The sequence below is a fragment of the Thermobia domestica genome, chromosome 1 (genome assembly GCF_964235325.1).
Source record: "Thermobia domestica chromosome 1, izTheDome1.hap1.1, whole genome shotgun sequence".
NCBI lineage: Eukaryota > Metazoa > Arthropoda > Insecta > Zygentoma > Lepismatidae > Thermobia > Thermobia domestica.
The window spans coordinates 115,618,289-115,641,623 of NC_137454.1; the positions used below are offsets into that span (position 1 = coordinate 115,618,289).

Sequence of the window (23,335 nt, forward strand, 5' to 3'; positions counted from 1 at the left end):
ATTAAAATGCTTACCAACATATTCTCATGTTATTGTTCTAACAAACCAATATATGTTGATAGTAAAGTAGGTTAGAAGATCCTGGGCCTTCAGAATTTCATGTCATGCCCCCCCCCCACTTTACGAAATCCTGGCTAAACGAACCAATATATGTTCTAGTGAAATAGTTTAGAAAGATCGAGCCCTGATGTGATGACCACAGTATTTCATGTCACGGATCTCCCCCCCCCCTTCACGAAATCCTGGCTACGTGCCTGACAAATGGATGGATGGATTTTGCACAAACATGATTATTTTCTCTTTACGTTGCGAAAGAGTACAATATGATTTCTAGTTTTGGAATATTTGTTTTTGTAGAAATGATGATGGTGTATTCCTGGTCAGTGGCGGATCTAGGAGATAAAACTGGGGAGCCAGCCAGCAGCCAAACTATGATAGGTATAGACCCTGAGTTTACTATAAACTTTCAAAAATATATAAATAATAGATTAAATTAGTTTCGTCACACGAAAACTGGGAGGGCTAGGCCCCGCGGCCCCAGCCTAGATCCGCCTCTATTCGTGGCACGAATAGACAAAATGAGGACTGTTTGATTCATTCGCTATTTTTTGGGCCATTTCAATAAATATTTAATTTTTATCATTATTCATTTAGTTTTATTTGACATTAAGTTTCCATCAGCACACAGGACATAACTCCAACGACATTCGAGGAAAATAAAATAATCTTTTAGATTGAACCATTATGGGACACTATTTTCGATACTGTTAATAAGAATACTAAATTCTCTTAGTTGTTCCGATTGAATTTTTATACGAAGAAAGTAGCTTCTAAACCGATCTGAACTTACTTTGTGTACACAGGAAAGCATGGCATACACGACCAATGTCAAGAAACAAGGGTGTCGCCCTCCGATTTCCCTTGTGCGCCATTTCATAAAACAAAATGGGTCCAAAATTGGCCATTGGTTGTCATCCACCCTCAATATTTGCTTAGAGGGTTTACTTCGACTTCCTTTTCTTCCTTTCTTCTCCTTTTGGATATCCATTGTGTTTCTCTGTAGACAGAAAAGAAAAGGAAAAGTTCATAAGACGGGATAAATTGTGATTTGCGGCTTCTTTCTTTTCCTTCCTGGCGGGACTAATAGATAATGCAATATTCCTGTTTTGTTCCCCCCCATCCAACCTATGTGCGACTATTTCTTTCTGTTTTGCCCCTCAAGAGACTTGTGATGTAATAAAAGTTTCCTTATTTCTTCTTTACCACATATTCCCCCTCCCTCCAATTCCTTCCCGTCTTCTGCGTCTTGTTCCACCTAGTCCCTCGGGATAAACAGGAAGACGACAAAAATAGAAAAAAAATATATAAGGAAACCTTATTTTTTCTGGGAAAACAAAAAGAGTATCGATGCGCACAGTGACTGCAGTAATGCCACAGTCTTTTACTGAAAAATTCCTTATTGTAAAAAGAAATTCGCTCTAACGTAAATATGCTTTTTCTTCTCGTATATATATATATATATTTTTTTTTTTTGAAGTAAAAAAATTAACTTTTGTTCACATTAACCTATTCTGAAGGCGATAAATTTTATTAAATGATATTCTTATATTGAATTTTTCAAAGAAATTTGTGAGAGTATAAAATATCCATGAAATATATATAATATGTAAAAATGGAAGTAACTATGTTTGTGACTTAGTACGAAGCACCGGGCCGATCTTGATCAAATTTTCAACAGATGTGAAGCTTTCTTTTTTTCTTTTTTTTAAAATCATTTTACTTTGACGGTACCACATAGGTGAGGAAGAAGAGGAAAAATAAATAAACTCTTGAACCATGAGACCGATCTCGATCAAATTTTCAACATAGATAAGGTTCGGGTCTAGAATGTTTTTTATCATTTCACTTTGGGAGAGGAGATATATAAAAAATGATCGAGAAAGACCGATAGTAGTGCCATAGTTTTCGGGGTTGCTGAGATGAACAGTAACACTTTCGATGCTGTTTAAATCGAAATTCAGCCCGGCAACTTAAGGGAGGGAGAGGGGGAGATATAATCTATAGAAATTATAGAAAATGACCAATATTGGCGTCGAATTCATAGTTTTTGGGGTTGCTGAGACGATCGGTGACACTTCCGATGCCGTTTAAATTCAAATTCACTCCTTTATATCTAAAATAAAACGTATTTCTCCCCGTGCAAAGAATGGATACTCTGCTGGTGATATATAAAAATGAAAGTAATCTTGTGTTGGATCGAATCAGGAGAAAATGACTGTACCGTTTGAAATGAATTTTTGTACCTAGTTATCGACTACCTCGAACTAGACTTTTGTCATGTCTATTTAATTAAATTGTGTATCCTAAGGAATAGAAACAGGGGTCAAAATTTATGAAAAAAAAAATATCTCAGTAGTTCGTCAAGTTGGAACTCGGTTTGTGAATTTCACATTAAAAGTAAGTGGATACGTGTCTCATGTCAGTGTTTTTCAAGATTCCCGTTGTTATGGCTTCTAGCAATGGAGATCAAGATTTAACTGTTATATCTTCAAGATAACTCACTGATTTTGATCCCCACTAGAGATTTAAAAAAGCCGGATTTTTTTGAAACGGAGGTTTTTTAAAACAAAAAGCCGACTTTTTAAAATAAAGAAAACAGAAACTTTCTGTTATTATTATTATTTTTTACTATTTATTACTTTCTTGTTCAAATACTACTTTTGTTTTCCTGTGGTGGTGGATTTTACAATTAAGAAAATGCGTTTACCAATGCTTTTGACTTTTATATTCAGTTCGGATCTGGCTGTCTTCATTGGTTTTTAAACTGGCATTGAAGTTGTTTCTAGCAAGTGTACAGTATGCAATCACCATATCATAAATGCCGTTTTGGTTGCCTAATCATCTTATCAAGTTTCTGGAAGTTATACACTTTGATATGGGTTTTACTGGTTGTCTAAATACAGGCAAGCAAGAAACAAGTACCAGAAACCAAGAAACAGACACAACTTTTTTTTTTTTTTTTTTGTATAAAATCTTGTCTTCCATACATCTTGTTCTATGTTCGGGAGACATTTTATCCTGAACTTCAGAGAGTTCTGTTTACAAAAAGCTTCAAACGGCTATTTTGGGTATGATGATGATTTAATATCATTATTCACATAATTCTTTCTTTATTTACTATTATATCGTATCAAAATTTTCGAAATTTGTAGATAGTGTTTTTAAACGTTCTCTTTCTCGAATTTAAGCGGCCTCAATAAATGTTACATATAGTCATAATAAAGTTTTAATTTATTCATAAGTTTTAAATGATAATCTTTTTCAACGAAAGGTTTCGGCTACTTTTTCAGGACATTTCAGGAATGTCTTTGACCGACCTCGCACTCGTTTCCTATTTATAGTTCTATAAATCTACTCGGTGAGCTACATATTTCAAAGGTCGTCTTCTTATGTGACCAAACCATCGAAGTGTACTTTCTTGTAGCTTTTCTACTACTGGTCTTATTATTACTGTTCCTCGGATCACATCTTTCTTCATTCTGTCCTTCCTCGTCTCTCTACACATCCACCGCAGCATTCAACTCTTGTTCTTCTCCCTTCTTCGTCGTCCAACATTCCGCTCCGTATAATATGGCAAGTCTCATTACCGTTTTGTAAACTTTTCCTTTAAGGTGCATTGGTAACCTACAATCACACAATAGTCCTGTCGGTTCACTCCATTTTGTCCAACCGCTGCTGATTCTACTGTTTACATCTTGTTCTATTCCTGTAGTATTGATCCCAAGTACTTGAATTTCTTTGTCATTACTACCTCTTCTTCGTCCAGTCGTACTATTATATTTTCGATTACATTTTTTTCCCCGAAAGGGCAATGTAAATAGTCTGTGTTGGGTTTACTAATTCTAATCCCTTTGCTGTCCAATGCTCCTCTCTAACCGGCATAATCGTGAGACGTAAAACTCAAAGATTTCATTGGGGGGCGCGGTGGCTCAGTGGTAGAGCTTCCACCTCCGGTGCTTGGGGTCCCTGGTTCGATCCCAGCTCGCTCCGTGTGGACTTTGTGGTGGACAAACACCGTGCTCGTGGGTTTTCTCGGGGTTCTCCCATTTCCTCCCACTTTCTCCATTTCACTCATTTCTTATTATCACCGTCTCCTTTATCCTAACCGGCATAACCGTGGGACGTTACACTTAAAGATTTCATTTCATTTTCATTTTCATTTTCAAAGATTTCATTGCATTTCATTTGATCTCACTCACCAACACAATGTCGTGCGCAAATATCATATTCCAAGGTCTTAACTCTTGAATATCAATTGTAAGCTCGTTCATTACAAATGCAAAGTGGTATGGGCTGAGACTAGATCCCTTATGATATCTCACTTTAACTGTGAACTCTTTTGCTGTTCTATACCCACTCCTCCCTCCCGTTTACATCCATCATAGATATCTTGAATTATACACTACAGATATATGTGTTCGGAACACACTTCTTCCTCAGTGCCCACCATACAAGATCCCAATGCTTTGATAGGGATTTTATCCAGTCCTGGGGCTTACATCTGATCTTTTTCATGGCATTTTCCACTTCTACCGTAGTCATAGACCAAACAATTCCCTGATTCGTGGGTAGATTTTCACAAGTTCCCCTCGGGTTTTCTTCACTGAGAAGTTTCTGAAAATTCTCCTATCTCCGCTTCTTTGTCAGAATCGCGATACTTTCGTCCTTGATGCAGTGAATATACGAATGTCTTTATTTTGCCTCTTTCTTAGCTTCGAAAGCTTGTATATATATTTTTTTCTTCCTCCTTGTTTTCAGGTCGTTGTACAAATTGCCTTAAGCCTGATATTTTGCTCCACTAACTGTTTTTCTTGACGTTCTTCTTCTTTTCCCTGTAATCCTTCAGAACTGGTTGATTCTGAGAGATTTGTCATTTCTTGTATTACTACTTCTCTTTCACAGCCACTTGAACTTGTTTTTATTCCACCACCACATTTCCTTATCAATGAAGCTTCTTCCAAATTGTTTCTCCCAAAACTGTTTTTTTTTTTTCCTTGAATGCTACTGATATTCTTGTCCACTTCTCTTCTACGTGCATCTCTTCTTTCTTCCTTCATTTGCAATATTTGCGATGTGGTAATTTCCCTTCGAATCTTTCAGCACTTGCCTCATCGAGTTTCCACCACTTTATTCAAACAGGAACAATTTATTGTATTCTTCTCACATTTTTCCGTAATGGAGATGTCGGCTACTATAAAGAGGTGTTGTGTCATTAGACACTCAATTGGTACTACTTTGCAGTCCTTTGCATCACATAGGTTTTGTCTCCTCCATAAGATGAAGTCGATCTGAGACCTTGAGAGGCTACTCTTATACGTAATAAGGTGTTCTTCTTTCTTCTTATACAAGGTATTCAGGATAGCAAGATCATATGCATTCGCCACTTGTTCTTCGCATTGTTCTCGAATTTCTTATTTCTGCTTTCCAAAATCCATATCTATGTATTCTTTCATATCCTGATCTTCATCGTCCCATACGTCTACGTAGATCTTCTGGTAGGACAGTCTTCTCATGTAACGAACAATTCTGCAGAGTACTATCTAGTCCCATCTCAAATTCTTGCTGTCTCTCCATCACACCTAACTTGTGTGTGACACGCTGACAATGTTCAAAGTTTCTCTTTCTTCTAGCACGAGCTTGACTATAAGAGTTCTGTCGCTTACTTTGTTCATATCCATCTACAATTTCTTCTTCATATTCTTATCAAGACAATTAATTCCACTGTCATTCTTTCTTTTCTTTTTCTCTGTGTATATAAGCTTGTATCCCTTTGCTATTTCCTTTGGTCTTCAATCCTTCTATTTAGTGTCCTGGTTGCATGCTATGCTTACCCTTCTTCTTGACAGTGTCTCCGACAACTCGTAGCTCCTACCTGTCAAGGTCCAGACGTTCCACGTTCCTATTCTGAACTTCTGCTGTTTTTTTTTTTTTTTTTTTTTTAGGTAGCAAGTATTTTGTCCTGGTTTGCCTTATCTTTAGCACCCTTAAACTTCTTATTTTCCTATAAAAACTACTCCTAAAATTCTAATCCAGATCATTACTATATCTCCCAAACTATATAAAAAATAAACTTACAATACTATGCCACTACTTAAATTTAGTAACAACTACTAAGGTTCCCAAAAGTTAATATATATTAGAGTGAAGGACTTTCTTTACTGAGTCTAATCTTGTTCACTACGTAAGTTGGAGAAAGGGGATGGAAAACTCGCTGAAATCAATCGAATTATTTAGAAAGAGAATGTGAAAACCGGATTTAGCCTCTTTACCATATAATCCGCCATACAGAAAACAGTGCACACAACATTCACAATTCAACACCTTATATGCATTTATTCAGGGTATTTTAAGTGATAGCAAAAAAACAATCTCATCTACGCCTTAACTTTTAATGCAACTCACTTACTTTCACTAACTATCACTCACTCCGGCTCTTGAGTTTTGGTGGAGTCACGAAACAAACTTCCCTGTTAAATATCTTACTTCTAGAACTTATGAAACACTGACGAACTTATGCAGCACTGACGAATTTATATGCATAAGTGGTTGTGTATGTTGTATATAAGGCGTTGTTTAGAGTCTTTCTGTTTCAAGTGTGCCCTCGGAAAATATGTGAAAAATACTTCGGCGCCATCCCCGCCGACCTCTTAAGGAGGAAACCTTCCCTTTGTTCTAGGGAAGGAAGTGTTATGTTGCCAATTTTTCATTTAGTCGTTTCGTCTTACTGAGTGAAGATCATAGGCTATTTACAATGGCTAACAAGACAGTGTACAGCGAAGACCATGAAGTAATTTAATGTGGCAACCATGTCCGCATCCTACCATTGAAGGCTCTCGGACACTGCAACTTGTCCCTCCTCTTTAAAGGAGGTACGTCGACAGCAGCTCCAGCAGGAAACACTTGAAATAAAGAAGTTCTAGCTCCATTTACGTGGGTGACGTGGTTTATCAGTGATTATTCCTCCTTAGCACCTGGTACTCGAAATTTTTCTTCTAAGTATAGCCACTCATGGTTCAGATGGCCATGCAAAAATTCGTTGAAATTAAGCAAATCGTTTAAAAGAGGAAGATTCAAACTCATCTTAAATCAGCAAAATAATAATAATAATAATAATAATAATAATAATAATAATAATAATAATAATAATAATAATAATAATAATAATAATAATAATAATAATAATAATGGTTCATTTTATTAATTAATTTATTATCAACGTTGTCATACTGTACAATGGATTGGCAGGGAGAGGGAATATGCAATAGTATTTACCTTAAATTCTCCTCATTTTTAAATGTCGTATCAATGTCTTTTCTCCGTACACTGAGCTTCAGCATTAATGAGCAAGACAACTAGAGTGAAAAGTATTGATGGAATAAAAAGACACATTGACAACCAAAAATGAAAGGAAAAGGAGATAAGAACGAGTCCGTGGAGTGGGACAGGATGGAGTGTGTGAGAGAGGAAGAGTAGGAATTGATGAAACAATGACTGGAGGCCACACTCTGTTAATGTCAAACTCTCCGCCATATCGTGTTCGATAAAAAGAAGCTGTTTTTATTTATTTTTTTTTTTTACCATTTCTCTTTCTTTGTCGCTATTTTTACTGTTGTGGCATTTTCTCCGTTGTTTTCGTGTAGTTTTGTGTGTTCTTTTGTTTGAATGTTCTTTGTTTCTTTAAAAGGTTATCTTTTTAATAAAATACATCATTCTCGACTCGGCAACATAGATAAAATACATGGCGTTCAAAAATATGTTGTAGCGTGTAAAGAAAAGTACAATATGTCCTTAAAGGCATAGTAAAGATTCAAAACTATTTATTGCTATAACTAAATATTTCATATACACTACGTGTGCTAAATAATAAGTGAACTCCAAAAAATTCAGGTATATTTAGTGCAGTTCGATTTACTTTGTTGAATGGATTACACACAATGACTGGACACTCCAGTTCTTCCCACGCAGACTCATTGCATCATATGTAACAGAGTGAACAACCTAACGTCATTGATACAAATACTGTATGCACATAGTTTGTAGTGATATTTTTAATAGAAGCTTAAAAATATGAGCTCTGGTGAGCGTGGTGGCCACGGATGCTTTCCACCACTCCTTTTCAACTATTGTGAAAATGTGCCATTTAGAAATTCGCAAACAATGATGCTTTTGTGTTGAAAGAAAGCAGTGCACACAACATTCACAATTCAACACCTTATTTGCTTTCCTCCAGGGTGTGATAATAACAACAAATAGTAACCTCCTTTGCGCCGTAACTCTTAATGCAACCCACCTGCCTGCGCTCACTAACTCCGGCTCTTGAGTTTCTTAGTTTAGTCACGAAACAAACTTCCCTGTTGAACATCTTACCCCCTGGCACTTACGCAACACTGATGAGCTTACAAGCATAAGCGGTTGCGTCAGTCATTGCTTAGCACCATTTACGTGGAATACGAGGTTAATTGGTAATTATTCCTCCTTAGGATCTGGTATTCGAATTTTCTTCTTCTAAGGGTAGTCACTGATGGTCATACAAAGTTCCATTGAAATCAAGCAAACCGTTTAGAAGATGTCGAAACACCAAAATACATTTTCGGAGAAGATTCAAACTCACATGTATTCTGCATCTTCCTATTACAGCACAATCATAAGTTTAGGTTTTAGTTCGATATAGTTGAGACAGGACCTACTTATTAATGTGGAAACCGAACCACATGAACTTCCGCCGGGGATCGAACCCGGATCTCCCACGGCAAAGGCGCGTACGCTAACCGCTTAGCCACGAAAAAGCTCGCAATGACCCCCTGGTCAATACTTATTAATTTCTGGAATGTTTAACCTTTATCAGCTAAACTGAACAAAAAGGAAAGGCTATTAAGCTTGTTTTGCTTCCACCTCTTCCCCCTCAAACGAAGCCTAGTGTTATTTCCCGTAACTTCTCATAATAATCATCTGAAATCATTAGCACGATTGACAAATTTTAACATTGTAATTTGTCCCGATTTCCGCGATTTTTAAAAACTGTCTGCTGTTGTAAGTGAGATGAGAATTAGGCAAAACAACAATCCTTATTTCCCTAAAATGACGTACACAAATCTTATCATTTATATATCATTTCGCTAAAATGACGTACACAAAACTTATCATTTATATATCATAACTGTATGAGATAAGTGGGTAAGCGAAACAAAGATTAGACTAAAGGGTGCCAGATCATATTGAACGTTGTGTCATTAAAAATTCCCCTTCAGAAAGATCCAGTCTAGAGTTTTTCGTTTTTTTTTCTTTCTTTCTTTAAAGACAACATCTTTTCTGTAATTGTTACAAGGCCGTGTGACAATCTTCTCGAATACTTCTCACATTCTTTGCTTATTTTAAAATGAACCATTAAAAAATATATAAAAAAATAGAGGGAGCATTAATCTTTGTGTGTGTGTGTGTATGTGTGTTTTGTGTATCTGTGACCAAAAAACGAAAAAGTCGTTTGACTAGAAATTTTTGCCCGGGAGAAAAAAGAAAAGATCAGCCAGCCATCATGTGGATTGTTAATGAGACACTAATGAGACTTGGGTTCGGTCACATGAGGTCAGGAGCTCTCCAGGTGGCATAACCTCCTTTAAACACGGAGTAGTTAATGGGGGGACTCTGATGACAGATTTTCATATTTCACCCTAAAAAAGAAAACACGAGGTAGAGAAGAAGAAAAAGATGGAGAATGAAGAAAAAATAAAGAAAGGAATTTCTTTTTGTTTGACGTGTATTACACAAAAGAAAAATAATAATTAAGCGAGTTTCCATAAAAGAAAAAAAAAAGGTCTTGTGATCCGAAACAATTTGTGAAAAATGTTCTTTGTTGAAGTTAAAGAGATAAATATACTTTTTTAAAAAAGTCTGATAATTATGATCATCTCAAACAGGGAAGGAATGTAACAGGAACGGCGCTAGGTTGACCCTTGCTGGGCCTACCCAAAATTAAACTTGCCTATCCTACCAAAATTTAAAAAAATGGATTGCATTGGATTGTATTATCATAACATGCTTATATTTATCCAATGTGGTCTATATGATACTAAGTGTGTGAGATCATTCTATTGCAGAGACAGTAAGTTTGTCGTTTCTTCCATTGACGTCAGCGGCACGTAAACTTTGGGGTAGACAGACTACCGGGAAGACTGGGGTGCATGAAATATCCCCAGGAAAGGAGAGTCTGGGGATCCTCCCTCGGAAAATAAAAAATAGTCTTCGTATATTGCATTTTAAAGCATTTTTTGACTTAAAAAAAGCAAACAAAAACTTTAAAACTTTGGTGTTTTATTTTTACCTTTGATACTTTTTTTTTTTTTTTTTTTGGAAATGTGGTACTCAAAGTACACACACACAACTTAAGTTTGTTTGTTTATTTATTCAAACAACAAAATTCAACCTTGTTTTACAGTTTTAGTTAAATGACACCAACTGTATGTCAAAAACAAAATAATGATAAAAGGTAGTGTGAAGTGAATCCTCACAAACAATGTAGTTTCGAAAACAGGTCTTAGTTCTACAAGCCTACGACTAGTGTAATGTATAGTTAAAGAATTAGATTATTTATTTATTTAGCTAAACTAAACTCGCTTTGCTGCTCGCTATTTAAACAAAAAGAGTTTGTTACTTTACAGTTTACTCCACCTTCACCTTCATAAGGCCAAAAACTAACTTCCCTTTTTCACAATTGGAAACAAACTTTTCTGCTACTTTTTTTCATATCCACTTTTTCTAACATTGTTTTGTGAATGTGGCAAATTGCTACATGATTGAGCCTCTTTGGGTCAGTAGTTGACCTAAGATACTTGAAATATTAGGGGGGGAACAGAAATAGTTTTACAATTATTGGGAGGACACGTCTCCGGTGTTCCTAGTGGGATTGACGCCTGTTGTTCCTTCCATCTAGAAAGGAAGAATTTATTGTTCTTTCCTCCGGAAAGAATGCGTTTGTCTTTCTTTCCCTTCACACTGAAAAAATGACTTTGTAGCCCCATCCCCCAGAAACAGTAAGTCTATCATTTTTTTTTCCGGTTCCGCTAGGGATGCGCACGAGACAAAATTTGTGCCTGCCTCGTCTCGAAAATGTGCAGTAAAAGTGATGTCTCGACTCGAAAAATGTATATTTCTCTATTGGAAGAGCCGTGTCTCGACTCGAATTTTGTCAGGAAAATCCTGTCTCGACTCGTCTCGTGCGCATCCCTAGGCTCCGCGTATTGTAGTTGTTAACACTCTCGCCTTTAGTGCGAGCAATTCCGGATTCGATTCCCGGTGGAGACAAGGTCATAAAGATGTAAAAGCCAGCAATCCTGTACAAAGATTTTCCCTCATTCACATCAAGCAGATGCCGGGATGGTATCTAATAGTAACAAAGGTCCCAGGCAGCTTCCTCATTCCTTTCTTCCTTCTTCATTTCCCCGGGTAGGTTGATCGCCAAGGGACGTCATCCCTCATATGTGTATAATCTCTAAAGTGTGACACGGAAACGAAAAGAAAGAAAAATATGCAAAGAAAAATGAACCTTTCATACAACATTTTAAATTTGTTACCCTAACCCTTATTACCTTAAATTTCTTGGTCATTGATGTAAGGTTAGGTTAGGTTAGGGTTACTATTTAGCCTTCCCTAGAAAATGTTTCATTTCCCGGCATTAAATTTGTTTTATTTACTTACAAAAAAATCACATAGAGCTAGTATGACTCCATTTTACATTGAAAATCTGAATAAAAGGGAAAAAAAAACGAAGAAAGAAAAACTACTAAGAAAGAAGCATGAATAAAAATATGAAACAGATGAAAATGTAACCTCTCAAAATTGGATATTGGAGCGTCAGGTCGGTCGTGGTATTTTATTTAGAACTACCAAAAGGGTTCTCTTTCCACTGACTGAATAGTATGCAACCTGCAACACAGTAGAGTAGTTTTGGCTGTATAACCTGATGCAGTTCTGAGATAATGTATAGCTTTGAGAACCTCAAGGGGAAAAAAAAACGGCTTCGCGTTTCGATCTGGTGAAGATCAATCTTTGTACAAAATTTGGTGACTACAGGCGACTCCTCCCTTGATTGATTGATTCAGTAGGGTTTAATGAGGATGTCAGTATCGAGGCTATTTGTCCCTGTCACGTGTCACTCCTTTCGATGCGAAAATTGATGACGGACAGACGGACACATACAGAAACACGGTCTCTTATATATTAGTAAGGATAAGAAAATGCATTAGTCGTTACCTGTAGTTTGTACTACATTTTCTTTGAAAGCGAGATAATGTGATGGGAAAGGGTCTATCTATTCCATGCGATGTGCGAAATGATTGTCCAATTCCTAACCAATTGTATTATATTTAAGCCCTGGAGTGGTTTGAAATTCCTAAAAGATAATGTCCTTTATAACCTCCGTCTTGTACAATGACACGAACTAAACGAGCGTCATTATATATCCTTTATTCTAGGAGGCTCAAGTGGGCAGATCACATGCAGCCAAAGTGGAAGAAAGTAGTCACTCTTTGTAAGGAAAACGTAGGCGCGATTTCAACCATTAGGAATATATAGCCGCAGATGAGAGGTCAATATTAAGATAGATCTCAGAGAAATAGAAACACAAAGTAGAAACTGGACCCAGTTGTTAAGGACAAAAGTGAATGGAGAGCTTTTGTCAACCTCTGGGTTCCATAGACCATACAGAGAGAGAGAGAGAGAGAGAGAGAGAGAGAGAGAGAGATGTTCTTGTTGGTTCCTTTATCCATTTATTTCCTTAACTTCCTAATTTTTAAAATTTTGTTCCAAATTTCACTATCATCATGGATTGAGCGTGCTGTTTCTTGTGCGAGAATTTTGCCAAAATTAAACAGTTTGTGATTTCTCTGGATCCAAATGACGCAGATATTGCTTTTATAGCGCATCAAGTTACAAACGCGCTTACAGTTAACAGCTTAAGAGATACTTTATGCTATGTAGAACAGCTTTATGTTTTATATCCTATTAAATTGTTTTATCTTTTCGTTAGATAGTGGAAGGACAGTTATACAAATAGTTGAGAGAAATATATAATCTTTTCCCCTTTTTTCGCCTTATTCTAGCACCCTTTTCCTTCCTTCTATTTTCCTGTGAAAACTGCCCCTAAAGATCCTAACCTTGGCCAGCACATTAAAATTCTTTCGTCTATGAAATCGTTGATGAGTAAAATATTTCGTAATATTGAAAGAGAACCTAGAAACTTTTTTCCCTGAGAGTTAACTGCAAATGAATGCTATTCCCTTCCCCCCAAAGTAATTGAATGGTCTGAAGAACTTTACAATCAATATGACCTTAATGTTCATCGCCGCTAATACAAAATCTCATTTTGAACTCTTTATCTTGCGTCAAGCAAACCCTATCAGGATTATTATTCTCATGACTGTTATTCTTTGTATTAATCTCTCATTGTCTTCTTTGTTTACTTAACCCGGTGACATCCACGTTGATGTCATAAAATACTCGTTGCAAAATACCAGTGACATCCATGGGGATGTCATAAAATACTCCGTTGCAAAATACCAGTGACATCCACGTTGATGTCATAAAATACTCCGTTGCAAAATACCAGTGACATCCATGGGGATGTCATAAAATACTCCGTTGCAAAATACCAGTGACATCCACGTTGATGTCATAAAATACTCCGTTGCAAAATACCAGTGACATCCACGTTGATGTCATTAAATACTCCGTTGCAAAATACCAGTGACATCCATGGGGATGTCATGAAAACATATCCGTTATTAAGGGTCGTATTAATCCTGGAGATGATGAAATTTTTCAGTGGATACAAAGCACGTGTTCCACTATTTCTCCTTAGTTGACAGCACCTTACTGGCAGAAAAGAAAAATAAAATGTTTTCTCTCACTAGTCAGTAGATGACATTCTAAGGGAGCATTCAATTACGACATACATATGTTTGTTTTGACGATAAACAATTAGCAAAATTCGAGATCGTATTTCGTGAGAAAAAAAAAACTTTATCTTTGATCTCCGGTCAGTGTCGCCAACCTGAAGCAGCATAAAATCCCTTTAGAACATCAAAATTTCCCTTTTACAGTGCAAATGTTCCACAATGCAAATAGTTTTTTTTTTCTTTTTTTAAACAGTAATGGAAATGCTCTCCTCCCGCGAGTACAATAACTATCCCTCAGTAAATGAAAACCTGGTATAGGAAAATGAACGCAAGCTGTTGAAGATATCTTTCGCTTTTCGTCAGGATCGTATTGTTCGGTGTGATATTCGGTGACTAGTTCTGAAGGTCTGCATTGTGTGTTTATATTAACCCTTTTCCGGGCCGTTTTTTTTTTTTTTTTTTTTTTTTTGTAGATATGATGCTGTGTTATGCCTATTAAAATAAGATCTCCACCAGGCGAATATGAATATTATGTTAGTGGATTCCACTTGTTCTATGTATTTCCCATAGATTATGGGGTGGGAAGTATTCTTACCACGAGCCTAATTCAAAGCGGGGGCTTTTCCCACAGTAGAAGAATGAAGATTTTTTATTTATTATTTCGTAATATTTTCTGGCTGTAATTCATTTATCTCACTTGTAATTTAGCAAGACTGTTACAAAAACAAATTACAAAAACAAATTGGATTGAAATGTCTCTAGCAATTGTAAGTAGAAAATGAACAATAATGGTTAGGTTAGGTTAGGTTAGGGAGGGGCGGTCAAGTACCTCAAATTGCATAACATTAGGGGTTTTTCAATTTCCAGGGGAGGGCAAATGCCCCTCTTGCCTTCCCCTCCCGATACTAATGGGTATGGATCAAATTGTATGGAAACAGAAATCAATAAAAAGTGCTTACTATCTACACGCCAGATGGCGCGCACTAAGTACGTGCTAATCACGTCAGCAGAAGCAGGAATTTGTTCTCCAAAAGAGTCATTTTCGACCTGCCTTACTGCACGATAACCAAGTGGGAAATGCTATTCCCACCAACCTAAATAATGCACTTTTGACACTATGATTTTGGGAAGATATCTTCCCACGGCCCGGAAAAGGGTTAATATGTTTGTTCCTTTTAACACCAGATAATACGTAATAATACAAAAACCACTAGAATGCTATTTTGTGTGACTTCTATACATTTGTAAGTAATAATCTTTTAGAAAAATAACAAATAAATAAAAATAGCATGATAATTCGATTATTTGACTCAGGAATGTCATTTCAGGTTTTGCTCTGGAGAAGGGGGTGGAAAATTATCTACTAATATAAGTCGAATTTCATGTATTTCGTTAACATATTACTATACTATTGACTAATATATTGCCCCCCCCCTTCCCAAGTGACGCCTCTTGCTTGACCCATCACATTCTTTTGCTAATCTCGATTCATGATTCGAAGCACACTACAAACAATAAAAAGACATTTTCTGACATTTGAGAGGATGTTGAAGCAAAAAGACATTTTCTTAAGAAGTGATTTAAAAAAAAACTTTACTGTTTCCCCAAAGAAATAGAGTAAGAATAAAGAACTCTACTTGTGCAACTCCAAACACAGGCGATAAAACTAAAACACGCCGCACGAGGACCTCCATGATGAAACATTTAATCAACTGTGGCAAGCATCTTCATCATTCTTATCTATCCAAGGATATGGATAGAAATTGGATGAATTCTTTTTTGGCACACGCTGTACGCCCAGTCAAATGAGTCTCGTCTCTATACGTATATAATATATATATGTATATATAAAAATGTTGCACGCACACGGGAACCGCACCCTTTCTGCTTATGTGATCTCCTTGTTCCACCGTATGTGTGTGTGTGTGAGAGAGAGAGATTTGGGAGGAGAAAGAGAGTTTCATGAGAGGCAGTGGGAAGCCATCTGCATCCAATTTTAAAACTTTCGGCCAGATTCAAATATTTATCCTTGCCGAACGAGACACCTGCAACTGACAGGGCTGCGTTCCGTCCGTTTATTTAACTCTCGTCCTTATATTTCATTCCCCTCTGCCCCTCCCCATCAAGACGTTGTCTCCTATAAACTATCACCTTAAATCAAGTATATGGATTTTTTTTTTTTTTTTTTTTTTGCGATTTGCTAAAAAGGAATCCTTTGATGAGAACATCTGATAAACATAGAGAATGAAAAATTACTCCCAATATTTTCGCACGCCATATGAGACCGTTAAGTGAAAGACATTTTTAATTCGCGGCGTCTTATATATATATATATATATATATATATATATATATATATATATATAGGCAGGATCTGCTTTATAGTTGCGATCCTGATCAAGAACTTCCAGTTGTGATTTTCAATAGGAAATTTTGTCTTAAATGCAATTAAAATTTTAACGCTGATAAGTAAATTATGAAATAAACGAATCACTGAAGTGAAGAGGAAGAAGTATTATCATACAACATAAGACGCAACTAGGGCCAAACTTGCGTACTCGGGTCCAGAACAGCGTTTCAAATCGGAGGGTTGAGAGTTGGCAATTGTTTCCAAACTGTATTTTCCACTGCCAGAATTGTAAACTTAGTTCGACGCTAAATAAATAAATATATAAGTAAAAAATTTAAAAGAAAAGTCAACTACAATTTCACTTGAATTCGTGGAACTCGGTAGAGAAAATATTACGAATCAGTCGGAGTTTAATAACAAAATTGCCAAACTTTGGAAAATATCTGACAGGTAGATATCCAAATGGAAACGATTAATATTAACACTATTTATAATAACGATATAATTACAATAACGTAAGTTTCCACGTAGTTAGCCACAAATAAAGACTATGGATGTTGCGTTTTCTCCATGCAAGCCTCCTTCCTCCTTTGCCCGAACTAAGATAAATGAAATTATGATTGCGTATCACTCTCGTGCAAAGCATACCTAGCTCGGGCATGTACTAGTAGTCCCAGTATAGGCCCTAAGATTTTTTGATTCAGTCCCGCCTCCGGGAAAATTTTCTGGAAGTAAACCTGGACTATACATCATCATGGGTGTCGATCCCTGGGGAGAGAGCGTGCTCCCTGAAATTTGCTTGGGCTAACGTATTCGTACCAAAATCCATATTGGGATCTTCCTAGATTATATCAGACAAACTTAAATAAGCCCTTTCAAAGTCATAGAGAAATCGGCGCCATTGAACACCACCCAACTAAAAATGTTCAGGTCGCCCATGGTAGTTTATTGAATATAACGTCAGGGAATTTTAATTTATTTATTCTTCATTCATTCATTCATTCACAATTATCATCGTTTCATTTACTCTAACCATTTTATTTTTACTTGCAACTTACTGTAGTAAGCTGTCGTATTAAAATAGATGTTAATGGTTCACTTCTTACCAAACCCCTGTATGTTATTTAGCTGAGATCAAATAGCATTCTCTCAAAAAAAATATTTTTTCCAGTTTCTCAATCACTGAAAGAGTATACACTTGTATGAATAGTTTACATAGAGAGAAAAAGAAAGCTAGCTCAGATATATATATGATGCTATTATAAAAGCCAAACTGTAAATGTAGAATGTCAACCCATCGTTTGTAATGTCCTCCATTTAAACACCTGAAGGTTCCGCAGGCAATCACCAATGCTAGACTTAAAACTCACCGTCGCATCGTCGGACAACAAATGATTAAATTGGAACTTAACAACCATATGCCGCCAACTTCTTCTCTTAGCGTAGTCAGGTGTTCCCCCCGACGAAAAATCATTTACTACCGCTATTTATATGCGTACACGCATCAGGAGGTTTGGGATTTATTCGGTATTGGTTAACACATGCAGACATTTTTTTCTCATATGTACGCCCACGCATACAACACAAGAAGAGAACTCTTCACTTTGAAGAACACAGTCGTACACCGACAGACTATTTTTTTTAAAATAATAATAATAATAAAAAAGTTGTCTTTGAAACATGGTTGCCAGCTCAAGACAAAGTTCCCTGCAAAACATTTTGATATTCCTAATTGCTATGAACAAAAATGGAAATGTAGACAAAGACATTTTGTTATGTTTATAGACAAAATTCTTCAGGATTTAGGATTTAGATTTCCGGGCTTTTGGCATCTAGTGGCCATTTATTCCGTCACGTTTAAGGGATGACGTCACTCGGCGAGCACACTATCCGGCGAAAGGAAAGGCAGGAAGCGGCCTGGGACCTATAAGTTAGGTACCTCCCCGACATTTACCTGGTGTGAATGAGGACCCCCCCGACCGAGTGCCCCCACCGGGAATCGAACCCGGACAGAATTCTTCAGTAAAGAGGGATGTTTAAAGAAGATGCCTATTTACGTATAGTCGAGCATACTCTATTTTGAAAATATGATTGGAGGAATCGCTCGTTCGATCCTCGGTCACGCGACTTTGTGGTGGACAACATCGTGTCCGTGAGTTCTCGGGGGAAGGGGTCCCGTTTCTTTCCATGTTCTCATTCTACCGATTACTTCATAATTAATCACTTCTATTAATCATCTGTCTGCTTTAACCTAAAGGCTATCATCATAGGACGTGAAAATAGAAATTTCATTTTATATTTTGAAACAAAATAATTAAGCTATTTTGTAAAATAATAATAATAATAATAATAATAATAATAATAATAATAATAATAATAATAATAATAATAATAATAATAATAATAATAATAATAATAATATATTGAAGATGTGAATAACCAACTATGCAGTAAGACAAGTTCTGATACAATCTCTGATAAATATACAGCCGATGTTAGTTATTATTGCTGCTATTAGGTTACTATGATAATTACGAGTATCATCAGAAGTGCAATTAATTTAATGTATTTCATTTCTGTATCTTTTAATGGTGTTTCAGCCAGGATTTATTTGTTTTAAGATGTAATTAATCGATTGCGCCGTAAAGATACTTTAATAGATCGAGCGAAATTGGTATAATTTGAATCAATATTAGAGATATGCTTAATTTATCGGTAACTCGTAACTCGTAACTATTCTTCTTTGCATAAGCAACTCATATTACATAATAACATATAAAGTAGCCTAGTTCGACTTAATTCTGTCCACAGTATCACTACTAAGAAAGTGTGTGAGAAATTGTATGATTATATGAGGCGTTGGATGGCAAAGTGGCGTAACTTTTTTTTCCTTTTAAAAAATGAGATTAAGTAATTTAAGGGAACTTGAAATTATGGCAAAGTTGCGTATCTCAGAGTTACAAGACCAGGCCACAGGCCAAAATATGACAGCACAAAGAACCGACTTTGTCCGCTTTTTCTATCTCGATTCTAATAAAAGTCTCAATATCTCACAATATCTCAAAACTGAGTTACGCCATTTTGCCATCCAACGCCTTATATATGTGAGTTGATCTTTATGTTTTGCGTGCTTATACAACACCGAGGCTATGAAATACAGAACATACTATCACCGTGGCTCTGAAATACTATTGGGGCTTGAATCTGGTACAGCTAGCGTGTGGCAGAGTGATCTTTACAGTAGCGTAGGTCGTTACTCACCACATTATCTTGCTTCCAAGAGAGCTGGCTACCGCTGAGTATTCGGCACATTTTTGTAAAATATCCAAAATACAGAGAAAATTAGATCTGATTATCGTTATATCATATCGAGCACATTTTAAGGCAGCATTTGCCAAACTTTTTTGGCTGATGACGTACGTACTTTACTGAACCTATTGCGACACATTTCTTTGATTTTTTTTAAAAAAATATTAATAGTAATATAAATTGTAATATTGTAAACCTTAATAACACGCTGCTACAAGTGGAGGCGTTGACTGGTACAATCAGTCTCAAAATTGAATTTTAACTAATTATTATTAAATGCTTCCTGATTTTTAACTTCTAAAGTTTCGCGATACACACTATGGGATTGCGCGACACACCGATTGGGAACTGTTTTAAGGGATGCATTTTTTTTTCAGTGAACGTATTCTCTCTTTTATTCATTAGCTTGGAATAATTTATGTTTAGGTTTTTCTATTTAGGTTTTACCCTTATTATTATCATTATCATTAATTATTTATTTACTTTTCTTGTTATGTATTTATTTTATTATTTAAACATATAATTTGAGCTTTATCACAACCTGTTTCGATTTTTATAGATTGTTTTATTTTATTTTATTTTATTTTATCGTGCTTATTAAAGGACAAGATACAGGATGAATTGAGGGAGAAGGGATGCAAAAATAGAGGACACCTAGATAGAAGAAATAGGAGGAAAAGAATTAAAGACGGAAACGCCGACTTCATATAAGTATGAGAAAAGACGGAAATAAATAAGATGATGATGATTTCATCGAACTTATGATAGAGTTACAACTTTTAGGGTTTTATTTTTGGTCATTGTTTTATATAAATTCATACAATTCTTCCATTATTTGCAGATCACTTGCCGCAACTGAGAAACTTCCATGTTACACGGTCTTCCGGTAACCTCTTCGTATTCACGTACGATTTTTCTGTTTTGATATTGTAGTCTCCTTCGCCTGCTCCCTCTCTTTCCTGCCACCATACCCTTTAGCAGTCCCTCATGGTACAGTTCCTTCTTAGCCAATGTCCCAACCACTTTCTCTCCCTCTTCTCAATAATATCGTGAGTCCTATGTGTCGGACGTTGGCCTTTTCGTGACGGGGACAAATAGCCTCGATTCTTATGTTTCAATTAAATGTTGAATCAATCAATCAATAAATCTGAATTACAGAACCGCATCAATGACTCTTCTAGTATTTGACTATTATTAACGTATGTATAAGAAAAAATAACACGGACAATGTGATTTCTGTGAAAGCATTAATTCCGACATACTATCATATTTATTCGTATCGCATATGCTGAAGATAATTCAAAACCTCTACTTGTTTCCTGGAAACACTGCTTTAGGTGGACACACCCTTAAGGAAAAAAAAAAAACTTTAACATGATTGATAAAGTATTCCTATTATAAACGCCTGTCTGCTCGTTAATAACCAGAAATGTAACTATGTAATATATGGATCATTGTCGTGTTAGAATACATTATTTCTTTAAAAATAAAACTTCGTTATTAATAGGATGTATGTTTACATGTCTTGATCATATGAAACGAATTCAAAGCATCGTTTTTCTATTCAAATATTGAATGAAGAACACATGCCTTGACAATATAACAGTTCAGAAGTAAGACATACAAACAGCTAGTGAAAAGTTTTTTTTAATAATCTCTTTATTTCAGGTTTGTAACCCATAACGTCATGTATGATAAGTTGTGTGGCTGTTGTAAGATGTAATAAATTTGTATGTTATAACCTTATTGAATGGGTTGGAGAATCAATTGAAATATATCGTTTACATGACAGTTTCAACCCACGGGCTTTTTAACGTTCTACTTTAAGTATAAGAAGAAGACCTTGTTGTAATTGAAGTTGTTTCCGTCAGATGTCTCGATAAATTTAATACAATGAAAATGTTGAAAAGTTACATAGATTATGAAGAAATCAAGGCTGACGAAATGAATTTATTATTATTATTATTATTATTATTATTATTATTATTATTATTATTATTATTATTATTATTATTATTATTATTATTATTATTATTATATAGAGTTACCACTTTTTGCAATAATTGAATGAAAATCAAGAACGGAAAAGAACCGGGCAAATAAAATGTTGATAAGGAGTTGGATTTCCAACCTTTTTTGTCAGGTGACACACTTCACTGAACACTCATGACATCGTAACACATTCGAGTTAGGTTGTTACAACTGAGTTTTTCGCAACAGGAGCTGACTGGTACAGCATGTCTTTTATAATTAAGGGCTGTATAGTAAAAATAAGATTTATCGTATAAAATCTAGACTTTTTTGAACGGCATAGCACAGGGCGCAAAATTTCCGGTCGCCATTGGCGACTAGAAATTTAAAGCTGGCGACCAGTGTTCAGTAGGAATTGTGTGTGCCTCAACACATAGGGCTGCACACTCTGTTTCGCACGAAAATAATTGTCATTGAGTGAGAGAAAATACGTATTGTAAAGTCTTCACAACAAAGATTTACAGTGAAAACTTCTACTGCTTCATATGAGAGAGGCTTCAATAGTCTCAACAGAGTTAAGACCGCCTACAGAAATTAACTGAAAACTGACACACTGGATGATTTGCTGAGAACTTCCATCAATGGCCCTTCACTTTAGGCCTTTGATCCGAAAACTGCAATCGACAACTGGTACTTCAGTGCAGAAACAGAGCGTTACACAAAGGTGAAGTCTTAAGTAAGATATTTTTTAACATGTATATGAATTGTCCAGTTCAAAACTAATTATCCTGAATCTAATTGTCTAGTTTTGAAATTTTATGCCTAATGTAATCTCTTTCTTTGTCACACCAAAGGCCGTTGGGAGGGGGAACCTCTCATAATTTGTACGTGAAAGATACTGGTGACCATCCTTTCTGATTTAGCGATTGCGTCTAACCTTGAAGTTTTGCGCCCTGGCATAGCATTTATTTTTAAAATTCTTAAAATTTTGTGGCGTCCCATGAGACTTCGGAACATACTGTGTAGGATAAATATGGCGGATGATAAACGTAAATGAATTATGAAATAATTGATGAAATGGTATATATATATATATCTATATATATCTATCTATCTATCTATCTATCTATCTATCTATATATATATATATATATATATATATATATATATATATATATATATATATATATATATATATATATATATAATAATAATAAAAGACCGAGAATTGAAACCGTGATCACCTTTCGTGTTCACGACCACACTGAATCCAGAAGCTTTTGATTTGATTCTGTAGGAGATCTCAATAGGTATTAAACTGCTAACTGTGGGACGTGAACCTAAATAGTAAGCAGCTAAATAAATATTGGCAGATAGATATGCATCTTATTATAATCAAAAATTATTTTACCTTCTATCAGGGCCTCTAATCAACCTTCTGTAAAATTCAACCTTGTGTATACATTTTTAAATAAATATAGGCTACAATTCATAATGATTTGTCTATCTTCTTACAGACATCTGGCACGCAATCCCTTTATTTGCGACTGCAATCTCCGATGGTTGGCAGAATACCTTCACAAAAATCCCATTGAAACCTCAGGAGCAAGATGCGAGACACCAAAACGCATGCAGCGGCGACGCATTGAAGCCATGAAGGATGAGAAATTCAAATGTAAGGGTAAGCTATCCCCATTTGATAAGTACGGTACTCGCTGGCCTTCATTCTTTCTCTTTGCTTTATATAAACCTTATC

At 35.8% G+C, this 23,335-nt stretch overlaps 1 protein-coding gene across 4 annotated transcripts in view; it reads left to right on the top strand.

Annotated features, from left to right (window-relative positions):
* The window catches only part of sli (slit guidance ligand), an 833,494-nt gene that overhangs the window by 752,140 nt on the left and 58,019 nt on the right, over positions 1-23,335 (top strand). For 3 of the 4 annotated variants that reach the window (XM_081762100.1, XM_081762119.1, XM_081762126.1), the window contains one exon: positions 23,097-23,260. In XM_081762100.1, the coding sequence (XP_081618226.1) occupies positions 23,097-23,260 (164 nt within the window). The remainder of the gene's footprint in view (positions 1-23,096; positions 23,261-23,335) is intronic. The other variant, XM_081762110.1, reaches the window with a different exon arrangement.